The 12,310-nt window shown below is 37.8% G+C and overlaps 1 protein-coding gene across 3 annotated transcripts in view; it reads left to right on the top strand.

Annotated features, from left to right (window-relative positions):
- Window positions 1-442: 442 nt before the first annotated feature.
- BRWD3 (bromodomain and WD repeat domain containing 3) overlaps window positions 443-12,310 on the top strand; it is a 126,330-nt gene continuing 114,462 nt past the window's right edge. For all 3 annotated transcript variants that reach the window (XM_027096698.1, XM_027096700.1, XM_027096697.1), the window contains exons 1-4: window positions 443-717; window positions 845-903; window positions 1,106-1,135; window positions 1,537-1,596. In XM_027096698.1, the coding sequence (XP_026952499.1) occupies window positions 687-717; window positions 845-903; window positions 1,106-1,135; window positions 1,537-1,596 (180 nt within the window). In that variant the 5' untranslated portion in view covers window positions 443-686. The remainder of the gene's footprint in view (window positions 718-844; window positions 904-1,105; window positions 1,136-1,536; window positions 1,597-12,310) is intronic.

Here is a 12,310-nt window from a genome sequence, read left to right as displayed (position 1 = left end):
ACGAGATCCTTTAGCGGCTAGCCTCCTTTCGGTGGAAGAGAGACAAAAAAATCAAAGCCTCCTTGGTGCCGGGAGGGAATCGAAGAAAGCAGCTGAATCAAGTCGGCTCCTCACATGTTCCTCACGACCACGCCAGAGGGAAAGGTCTTCAATAGGAAAGGGCCCGACTGCCCTCACAGGAAGGGTAACCACTCTGGAACTCGCTGAAGGGAACGTCACCACTGAGTTCTACGGTAGCTGCCAGAGAGTCTGCCATCAGTTAGCACCTCCCCTTCCTTCCGGGAGCGGTAGCTAGGTAACTGTCGGCTGTATTGGAGAGCTGAGGACTGGAGGATGCGTTAGTGCCTCTTGCGGTGAACAACGAGCGCTGCAGGTCCCTCTCACAGTTTTTACCCTCCCCTCTCCCCACCCCCTTTGCCCCCGCCCACCCCTCCGCCACTTCGGCTCCTCCCTCCTCTTCTCTCTCTCCCTCTCCTTCCTCCTCCGCCTCCTCAGCTCTTGGGCTAGAATATCTATGGGTCGAAACGTGATGCGATGAATCCGAGAGAGACCGAAACTGGGACGAGGAGTGCGGCGGAAGCGGCGGGACCCCTCGGCATGGGGGCTTCACCACAATAGAGGCAGCATCCCCACCCGCCCCCGCCAGCCCCTCTGGAGCAAATCCCCCAAACCCCCTCGGGAAAAGGATGGCGGCGGCACCTACCCAGATCGAAGCCGGTGGGTAGCTGTGTCCTGGGGCTAAGAGGATGGGAGCTTAGCGCGACGGCTGTCAGTTTCTTTTGAAAAAGCTTCTGTTTTTTCTTCTTTGCCTCCCTCTCAACCTCTTTCCCCCCCTCTTCCTCAGAGCTGTATTACCTGATCGCTAGATTCTTGCAGTCCGGACCCTGCAACAAATCCGCTCAGGTGAGAAGGGGAAGGAGATCTGGGAGTCTTGGGGAATGGTCCCAGTGGGGAAACCGAGGCAGCTGGGTGTGCGGCTCCGCTGTGGGTGAGGAAAAGGCCGGCCTTGAGTAGCGCTGCCGTCAGCGGCTGGGTTCAGTTTGGGGAGGGAGGAATGGGTTGGTGGCCCGAGCTGCCCTCATATCCGTGTTTCCCTTTTGCTCAGGTGCTAGTGCAGGAGCTCGAGGAGCATCAGGTACGCAGCCCCTTCGGGAAGAGGTGGGGACGGTTGGGGTGAGACTGGAGGAAGGGCAAGTAAGGGGCGGAGGGCTAGGACCGGGAGGAAGGCTTGGAACTGGGCACTCATAGCTGTTGTCACAGTGGTGAACCGGCTTCTTCCCTCAAAAGGGGCGGATATCGCTGGGGTCTTAACTCGCCCCCTCTTTATGCCTGTGGGAGGTGTTTTTTCAGTATTTCCTCCTCCTCGGCCTCCTTTCCCCCACACTCGTCTAGCTCTGAGACAACAGCTATCAGGCCAACAGCAATAAAGACGCCAAAGGGTCGAGGACCCGGACCCAAACTGGGTCGGGTTGATGCGGAGCAGAGGCTTGGCCTTTATCGTTGCCCCCTCCCCCCTTTCTTTTCGCCGGCCCCCAGCTTATTCCGCGCCGCTTAGACTGGGAGGGGAGAGAGCACCGAAGAAGCTTCGAGGATCTGGTGAGTAAAGTTTTCATTTCAACTTAACCCAACTCTTTCTCCACTCCCTCCCCACCTTGTTCCCCCAACCCGCCCCCGACCCTTCAACCTACGCGGCTCTGGAGCTCAGTGCTGAGCCGAAGAACTGTCCCTTCCCCCCTCCCGGCGAGTCGGAGAAAGGGTACCTTGCCCTCCCCTTGGCCTCGTTTGTTTCCACCCGAAAACTTTGAAGAATGTGAACTGGTTATCAGAGATGCCGTACTGTAGATTATGAATATGTTACAAACATCGGGAAAGGCCCATTGTAGGGGTAAAAGGGAGAGAAACCAGGGGGTTATCTTGGGGCACGTACCAAGGACTGACGCTGGCCAATGACAGCGTTGGTAACAGCCTGGAGTTCCGGATTAGTGGAAGAAAACTGCTTTCTGGTTGGTCCTGGCTTGAAATACGGGAACTGAGGCCAGGCTGTTTTTTTTTTTTTTTTTTTTGGTCTGGGGGCGGCGGGCCGCACGGCAGAGGGGGTTCAGGAGGGGAGTTGACGGACCAGGGACTAGGGAAAAACGACACAATTAAAAATAATAGCATCAAGGTAATTTCAAAATTTGTCGGGGGTTAGATAATCGACTACGGAATAAAAGCATAATCGTTGTATATCTCAGATTGTAGAAAATAGCTCATCAAATCATTATTAAATCGCATTTATGCAGTTAACAATTTCACTAAATAAGAACTGTGGATTATGAGCTTTTTGAGAATTGACGAAACACGATTTTGGATTTACAAGGAAACAACAATGGTCATATTTTAAAATAGAATATACTTTAGTAAAGGACCAAAAGCATTGGATTGTCTGTTGTTTGTTCAGCAAATATAATTCATAGTGTAAATGCACCTTCTGTTCGGCATTGACACACACAAAAAGGTGATCCTTTTTATTTTTGGGAGGATGTTCCCTTGTGTTAGCCACTGGCACAGTCAATTGGAAGGAAATGAAAGGAGAAAGGGGTGATGTTACTAAAATCTAAGTTCAGCTATCTTTCCTTCCAGTAAGATCCAAACAGAGGAAAATTAGACAAAGTTAAAGAAAGTTGGAGGGGTATGGTAGACTCTAAATATAAATAGAATGATTTAAAATTTGCTTTCAACAGGACAATATTTAAATTACTTTGGTGTTCATTTGATAATTTTCTTTGTATTAAATTACAAGAATGAGGCCATGCTAATTATCACCAAATCTACTGACTAATTTTTTTTAGTTTTGCAAAGCACAGAAAATGATATAATAATTGTGATAAGGATAAACTCCACCATCTGTAATATTAATGGTAAAAAATTCTCCGATGGATAAAAAATATTTTTGAAAAACTGCATGTATTACCAATTTAATTTGTAGTCAGACTTTTTGTTGGACTGAAGTTCTTTCAAAAAAAGGGCAAAAACAACAGTGCTTACCAATATGTTTTAATACTTTATGACTAATGTGGTTTTGTATACTGAGGTGTATTGACAATATTTTTGTTTATTTGTTTCTAAGTAGACCATTTTAAGCAAGTAACATTTTTTAAAAGGAAAAAGCTTTTTAAAAATTAACTTGACAGTTCCAAAAAGTAAATGAGCACCAAAATGATTAAAAATAGTCTCCTAACCACACACACACACACACACACACAGACACACACAGAAAAACAAAAAAAACAAAGTCCAGTTTACTAGACTTCCTTTCCTTATATTGTAAAGGCATATTTTCATGTAATTGTAATCAATGTCCACTTTATGCTTTATATTTTCTTATGTAACACTTTTACGTATACTTATCTATATTTGAGTAGTCATTGTTATTTTAATGGCAAGGAAAGATTCGGTTGTTTTTAAGTTGCTGTGATTAGAACTCAATTGCCAGTTGAACATTTGGGTTACTTCCAGTTTTTCACTAATATCTGCATAGTTAAGTAGTCTTTCTGCTTTTTCCCTTTTTTTTTCTTTTCTTTTCTTTTTCAGTTGTTTTTCTGGGCTATATTTCTGAAGTGGAGTTATCAGGTCAAGGGACTCATCCATTTTATAGCTTTTGTTATATATTATAAAATTGCTCTCCAGAAGATTGTCCTAATTTATAATGTAACCATCTAGATACTTAGAATGAATTTTTAAAATATTTAAAAATCTTTTGGTGGTTTTAATAGGTGAAAATAGTCCTCAATTGACTTAATTGGTTCTTTTCCCCATTATTAGTGAGGCTTAAACTTTAACAAATTATTTTTTAATTGTCATTAATCCATTTGTATATCCCTACATATACTTGATTTTCACCTTTATCTTTTTAATTTATTGTTTTTATAATTACTTATACATTTTTAATTTTTATATACACAGAATTTCTTCTATTGTTTGACTGTTATCTATGGTTTAGTGTTACCTTTTTTGTTTTTAATTTACTTTTTGTATTGTACACATAGGTTTTTATTTTTCCACACCAGGGTCCAATTTTTGTAGGGATATTACATTTTGATAATATGGTCTTATTTTTAGTCATATGTCTGTTCTCTACCTATAGATTTCTTTGTAAGGGAAGATGAGGCAGGGCTGAGAATTGAACAGAAGGAAAAGAAGTGGCTGAGAACTGAGTGTGCAGTGTTTGATTGCTAGATTCATCAGTCGTACTGTTGATAAAAATTATTTCAAATCTGGCTTGAGATTTTGAGTGGCTTCATTGTAGGAGAGACGTAGGTTCATTTTGTTTTGTTCTGTTGTGTTGGCCACACCAAGGGACATGCAGGGTCTTAGTTCCCCACCAGGGATTGAACCTGTGCCCCTGCAGTGGAAGCAGAGAGTCCTAACCACTGGACCACCAGGGAAGTCCCGGGGTAGTATTTTTTAAAGTGCTGTTAGAACAATGGATTTATACAGTGTGATCTTTGATTTAGCTACATGTTTTGGATTTAAATTTAGGGCAAAGTATTAATTAGTATAATTTTATAGCAGCACTTCAAACTGAAGATGTACTGGGATATAAAAAGGAAAGAAGACAAATGCATAATGAAGAGGTGAAGGACTATAAACAAGGATATCAAAATACTGAATTGAAGTTGCATAGTCATGTATACTACATACTTGAAACAAAAATCCTGCCTTTCTGTCCATATGTATATTTTCATTTGAATTGTCTATACTGCTTAACTTGATTTATCCAGAAGAATATTAAGATAATAAGTTAGATTTCTTCAACACTTCATTACTACTGTTACTATTGCATAGCCTAGGAATCCCTATTTTTTCTTTCTTAAATCTGATTTAGTGTTTTACTTATAATTTGGAACACATGGGAAGGTGCTTTTTTGTTAAAGCTGCTTGCAGTCAAGTATTGACATGTCAAGATCTGAAATGCCTTTAAAAAATGAGTCTGAACATGAAATGTTTGTCAGTTTATGTTGAACTGTAACGTTTTTGATTATGACATTCAAAAAAATTCTAAATTAATTTTCAGAATTTTGTAATGATACAGGGAGAGAATTGAAGTCAGGGTGATTGTTTTTGAAGTTTGATCTGAGTATTTTTCTTTATTTCTGCTTGACTGTTATTTACAGCATAATAGAATTAGATTTGCTTCTTACATCTTAAGGTAGATAATATAAATAAATACAGATGTCCTTTCATTTGTGGTGACCCTGTTGAATTGTTGACTATTTTATTGCTTCCTCCTTGGAGCTTTATTGGGGATGACAAACAGAGCAGTGAGGGGCGTGTGTGTGTGTGTGTGTGTGTGTGTGTGTGTGTGTGTGTGTAAACAAATGAACAGTTTTTGTAAATATACAAATTTTATATATTGGAATGGTGAGTTGGAAACATTTTTTAAAGGCATGCTTTAAGATTTTTGAATCACTGTATGGGTACTCCTATCATAAGACTGAACCAAAGACATAATTATCTTTAGGTGTGGTATATATTTTTACATTTATTCAGCATTTTTCATCTGTAGAATTGAAAGTACCAATTAGTGCTTACATTTGGAGTGACATAGATTTTATTACCTTCATTTTATATTCAAAAGACTTGAAGTAGTTTTCTGCTATTGAAAAAACTTTTATCAAGATCGTATGTTCACTGCTGTCTTTAGAAATAGTACACCTATGGTGATATATGTCATTATAAGAATTTACATCTGCATTTAACATATTTGAGTTTAAAAATGTTTTCACATTATCTCATTTGATCCTCACCAACTGCTTTAAAACACTGTATTTGAATTCCAGACATACCTGCATTTTTTTCTTACCTTACCCAGCTCTTGTTCTCTAGTTACTAGTAATAGCTTAAATTGTCTATTAGAACTGTAGAATGATTTTGAGTGCTGGTAGCATGGTATTGCATCTCTAAGTGTGGAAGCAATTTAAGCATGTGTGATTTATTAACTGTTATGTGGACACACAGCCATAGTTAGGAGGAACGGAATGCATCATGGGAAACCAAAAAGCATGTGCTGCTTGACTCCCGTGTGGATATAATGCTAACTGATAGGTATTATGGCAGGCAGCAGTCAATGTCTGTAAACTGGTATTCCTCACTACTGATTGGCTTGAGCCACATGTACGCTCTTGCTTTCTATAACATGTTTGTTTTACCTATTCATCTGGATTGATCACTGGCTTTTTTTTTCCACACTTGGGCTCTAGAAACATACTTTCAATGATTAAAATCCTTTTGGAGATATAGCATCAGTCCTAGGAAAACTGGTATCTCAGTACAAATAAGATGGTATTAAGGAAACGAAGAGAGCTGCTGTTAAAGAGTAAGAATTTGGATTGGGTGAATGTTTCTTATAAAATTTTGTCCAGAAAGCACCTTTATGACATTTGAATATTAGTTTAGTTTGTGTGTTTCTGTTGAAGTTCTACTGATGTTGGTTATTGACTGATTAATAATTTTTTTATAGGGAGCAAAATAGTAATTTAAAGTCAACTTAGTGTTTGTGTCATATTTTAGAGATGCCTTTGTTTGACATTTCTCAAATAGGATTTTGTGGGTAGTAGAAAAGGCCATAAGATTTAGTCCAGGAGATAGCCATTACTCGTTGAACTACCCTGGGCAAGTTACTTAACCTCTCAGAGATTCAGTTTCCTCATTTATAAAATAAAAACCCCTACCTGTTTTGCAAGGTTGTTGTGTGGACCAAATGAGTTAAATATGAAAGAATGCAAATGAGTGCAAATGAGTTGGTTACTACATTTTAAATATAGGACAGAGAGTTTGAATGGTTAGCATTAAAATCTGAAGAACTATGACCCCAGAATTTATGTTTTCTTGGGTAATTGGCTAATTATCACCACCCAATTTTCCTAATATTTTTTATAAGGTAAGGGACATATAAAATAGTACCATTAAAGCATTTAAGGCTTCCCTGGTGGCACAGTGGTTGAGAGTCCGCCTGCCAATGCAGGGGATCCAGGTTCGTGCCCCAGTCCAGGAAGATCCCACATGCCGCGGAGCAGCTAGGCCCGTGAGCCATGGCCGCTGAGCCTGCATGTCTGGAGCCTGTGCTCCGCAGCGGGAGAGGCCACAACAGTGAGAGGCCCGCGTACCACAAAAAAAAAAAAAAAAAGAAAGAAAGAAAAAAAAAGCACTTAAAAAATGTCAGAATTGAGCCCAAAATGAGTGTCTTTGAAGTGCATCTGTGTTAAGCAAGGAATGATCACTAGGTGAAAAGATATTTAGTGTTATTTGCATTTTTATGTATTACAGAAAAGTAATTCAATATGATACTGGTATAGTATTAACTCATTTTTAAGAAGTGGGAGGTATGTTTTTCCCATGTCTTGTTGCAGGGATCCTCAACCCTTCTGACTGATCTCTTCTTATCCTAATCTTATTTTCTGTACATTATTGACAATTTATTTCTTGTATTTTAAATTACCTTGTTGAAGATGTTTTCTTATGCCTTTTAGTATCTACCATGGTGCTTTATAATTAGCTGGTTCTTAGTTATTACTTGTTCAATTTTCTTAACTTTTTTAGAAGTGTTTTCTTTTTTTCTTTTTTTTTATAAGTCATGGATGTTTGTAGCTTTTTAAAATTAATTAATTAATTAATTTTTTGGCTGTGTTGGGTCTTTGTTTCTGTGCGAGGGCTTTCTATAGTTGCAGCAAGCGGGGGCCACTCTTCATCGCCGTACGTGGGTCTCTTACTATCGTGGCCTCTCTTGTTGCGGAGCCCACGCTCCAGACGTGCAGGCTCAGTAGTTGTGGCTCCCGGGCCTACTTGCCCCGCGGCATGTGGGATCTTCCCAGACCAGGTCTGGAACCCGTGTCCTCTGCATTGGCAGGCAGATTCTCAACCACTGTGCTACCAGGGAAGCCCTTAGAAGTGTTTTCATGATATATATTTTTTAGGCTTACTAATCTGCTAGCTAGTATGGAGTTCTTTTTATTGGGCCTTTCTCTACTGAGAAACTTCTAGACTGTGGGTGGGTCCCTTGTTCTTGTCTTGATATCATCTGACCTCAGGGTTATAGTACTTTTAGTGCTTTCTTGAGGCAGTATTAACCAGAGAATACTTGAGCCCTAGGTGGATTGCTCTGCCTGTCTCATTCCTGAGGAAATCTTAAAACTAATAAAAATAAAAATAAATGCTATGAACAATGATTAATTTTTTCAAAAGAAAATGATAGGAAGTCTTAACACTTTGTGGCCCACCCTGTTAACCAGTGGTATTACTACAATGGAAAGGCCTGTTTTCTTTCCTTTGCTTCCCAGTTTTTCATTTCTCCTCCTTCAAATTCAGCAAACATTAAAACTCAAATTTTAAATTATAAAGATAATATTGGATTATTGCAGGCATTTATATTTTACTGAACAGTATCAAGCAGAAAATAAACTATTAGATTTTTATGTTTTCTTTCATCTTTTTTGTACAAGTATGGGCATTTTTTTCTTTCAAAATCAGATACTCTGGATAGAGTTTTTTATTTTTATTTTTTTTAACTTAATGTTGTGTAGGAGCATCTTAAACATTGAGGAGATATATGTACTAGTCACTGTGCAAAGTGTGTTTACTGGATGGGGGTTCCTTTCTCTTTGCCTGGAATGCCTTCCCTTCCTTTTGTCTGCCTTGTTAACTTTCACTTAGAATTCAGGTGTGAAATTGGACAAGAACCCCTACCCCCAGGCTAAATTAGGTACTGTACTTTGCTTCATTAGCTCTCTGTACTAAACCTCTGGGCGCTTGTAGATTTGATTTGTTTCTAGCTACTAGTTTGTTTCCCCCACTGGGATTATGGATTTTTTTAGGGCAGCAGTTTAATCTTTCCATTATATCCCTATACTTCAAATGTCTGAATGAATGAATGCATGAGTGAATGATTTTGTTTTTGTTTTACAAATAATATGAGGTGGTTATCATTACTCCCTGTTTTGCAGTTGAGGAAGCTCAGGCTCAGAGAGACTGAATAACTTTGCAGGTCATATAAGTAGGATCCTGGGGATGCTGGAAAAATTCAAATCTAAGTCTTTTCTACAGTATCATACTGCCAGAAGGAGTAACAGCTAGTAAATTTTAGAGCCTGAGTAATCCAGGCTCTTAGACTTCAAAGTACTGTGCTTATCTCTACTATACTTATATTGATATATTTAAAGCCTTGCTGTATTTTTCAAAATCTGTTTTGTTTCCTGTCCCTAAATATCAAAAAGTCATGTGACTAACTTTATGGATGTTCATTTTCTATCCCCCCCAAAAAAACCCATTTCAAATCTCAGAGAAAATGTTGCATTTTACTTCTTCAGCATATGGTCTCAGTTTCATTCTTCATTTTACCTGTGTAGTGATTTTAGTTATAAAACAAAACACACAATTCTATTTTCTTTGTTTTTTAGTTACTTGTCTGATCTTATTATTTCGAAAAGCCAAAGTAAGAATGCTATCATGGCTATCTGAAAATAGTATTTCAAATGTAGCTCTTGGTGCAGGTCTGGCCCCCTGAGATTAGGTACCTTTTGTATGTTATTCAGTGCCCAGCTGGATTCCTTCTGGTCTTCTCAGTTGTCATAATGATTCTCAAGTGTGGTGATTTCAGTTGTTAGATTTGCTCTTTAGGTCAGCCAGTGTTCCTATCAAGAAGGTTTATAATCTAGGCTTCATTTAATTTCTTTCAGTTTATCAAATTTATAGTTTTAATTTTTTCCAGTCTTTGTGTTACTTTCATGATTTTTCAGCTGCCTTAATGGGACAGTAATAGAAATAACAGTGGCCACAGAGACCCAGATTCTGGTCCATTCATTGTGACCATTGAACTTCACTCCTCTGGATCTGTTTTTCCTACTGTAAGATGTGGAATTAAGTTGATTGTATATAAGGATCCTTCCAGTTCAAAGGTTCTATAATTTAACTCCTTGGAGCTATTTTACAGAATAATACAAAAGTTTGTATGATGCTCTTGAACTTTGTTTTTAGAGAGTGCCTTTCTTCTTCAGATCTCAAAGTGCTTGTTGTGTTACTTCTTGGCCATTATATTCCAGAAAGAAATTTGGCTAAATAACTGCAATTAGAATATTTTGAGTTTTAATCAAAAAGAGTGGCTTTTAATAAGCCACAAATTTCATAGAATATTTTAATACATATCTTCAATATTACATTTTATGATATATTACATTATATTCACATGTAATTCTAATACAGAATTTTTTTAAAACTTAGAAATGTAATTACTGAGGGTGGATAAGAGTTCTTATGCCTAAAAAGATCACCTTTAAGAAATTCCAGCTTTGGGGACTTCCCTGGTGGTCCAGTGGCTAAGACTCTGCACTCCCAATGCAAGGGGCCCGGTTTGATCCCCAGTCAGGGAAGTAGATCCCACATGCCCCAACTAAGAGTTCGAATGCCACAACTAAAGATCCCACATGCCACAACTAAGACCAGGCACAGCCAAATAAATAAATAAATAAATACCTATTTTTAAAAAAAATTTTAAAAAAAGGAATTCCAGCTTTAGGCAAAGCAAATGGATTGAAGTAAATGTTTAATACCACTTATAAGTCCTGAAGTTTGATTTAGAAGAAACTATCATTGCAAGAACTGTGCTGATATAGTCTGGAAGCCTGTAAATATTGTTTAAAGGAAAAGAGCACGTTCAAATTCAAAAGTATTGTTATTGCCATTGTGTTGATAGAATCTCTGTTTCTCTTGTGCTGTTTTACAATCAAATTTTTATTGATTTTAGAGGAATGGATTTTTGAATGGGACTGCCTAGAAATTGAGCAATTTTCTGTTGCATAGGGTGAAAAGCAAACTTGTAAACTTTAATAGTTTATAATACAAATTTTCAAGGGGGAGAATGTGAGAGTAGATGAGCCTTGTTTTAGTTGCTTAATTAATGATTCTGTGTTTTTAAATGATTACTGAGGAGTAGATAAAACATTTATATAACTAGCTGAAAATGAAGCATCATTGTTTTTATAAAATGAAGTAGCCAGGAGGCCTAAGGTTTCAGTTTAAGGTATAATTCTGACAGGTTTCTTTAAGAGGGTAATACTAAAAATTCATATCAGAGAACTCCCGTTTTCTGGATTATATGTTACTGTATATATATTGCAAGTTGGTGGGTAGATTTGTGTAACAAGTGAATAACTCTTGAGATGGTAATGAAATGAGGAAAAGAAAATTGATAAAAAAGAAAATGCCACTAAAGACAACAACTACCATTGTGTGTAAAGCCTTATAACATTTACTTGGTGAAAAGGTAATGACTGATATCAGAAGCCCAGTTTATACAAGACAGTGTTGCGGGAAAAAAGGCATAAAATATTATAGATGTTAATATGCAGTATGTTAAGGCTTTTTTCTTTGAGATATATGTTTTTAGGAGTACTAACTATATTTGCACATAGGCCTATTTAGGAATGCCCTATTGTGGAGAGAATGAATTACAAACTAGGATTTTAGGACATCAGTGTCTCTAAGTAACAAAAAAAAAAGTTTTTAGATTGAATCATCATGTACTTTGACTTTAATATTACCTGTATATTTTAGTTCTATGTAGTTACTTGCTTGGAAAACAAAACTAGACATGTGTGAAATAACTGAAAGAATTTGCTTGATCCTTTGTCCCAATCCAGAAGCTAAACCTTGTAGATGCAAATAATCAGGTTAAGTTGCCATTCTTCTTCTTCTTTTTTTTATCTTAGTTCCCTGACCAGAGGTCGAACCCGTGCCCCCTGCAGTGGAAGCATGGAGTCTTAATCACTGTGCCAGGGAAGTCCCATAAGTTGCCATTCTTCCTGACCATCATGACAGTTGCCAGGCCCCAGTGATTTTGGTAGATTAAAATTTGTTTCTTCAGGGACTTACAAAAGATAATTGGCAGGAAATAATTTTAAAAAATCACAATAGAATCATTTATTCCCAGATTCCTAAATACATGTTGGATTGTAGTTCTTTGACCTGTGTTTCCTAAGAAAACAAAAAAGGCACCTGATAGGAGAAAGATTTTTCCTCTGTGAGTTCATATGATATTACTTATAGGTTGACTTTGGTTTTTATTCATTCATTGATTCAGTGAACCAGTATTTATCAAGAACACACATAATCTCTTCTGGTGATCATTAGGGATGATTTACAAAATTATTCCTTTGAGTTATATTGTTTTTGACTTGGAAGTAATATATTGATATGTGTCCTATGTGATGGTAGGTATATATATGTATATATATATATATTTATCTCTGTAGCACTTATAAAAATTGGCATTGTAACT

The sequence above is a fragment of the Aethalodelphis obliquidens genome, unplaced genomic scaffold, assembly GCF_003676395.1.
Source record: "Aethalodelphis obliquidens isolate GAN/ISIS:26980383/991018 unplaced genomic scaffold, ASM367639v1 scaffold106, whole genome shotgun sequence".
Taxonomy (NCBI): domain Eukaryota; kingdom Metazoa; phylum Chordata; class Mammalia; order Artiodactyla; family Delphinidae; genus Aethalodelphis; species Aethalodelphis obliquidens.
Note: the sequence above shows the minus strand (reverse complement) of the source record. Positions and strands in the feature narration are given on the sequence as shown.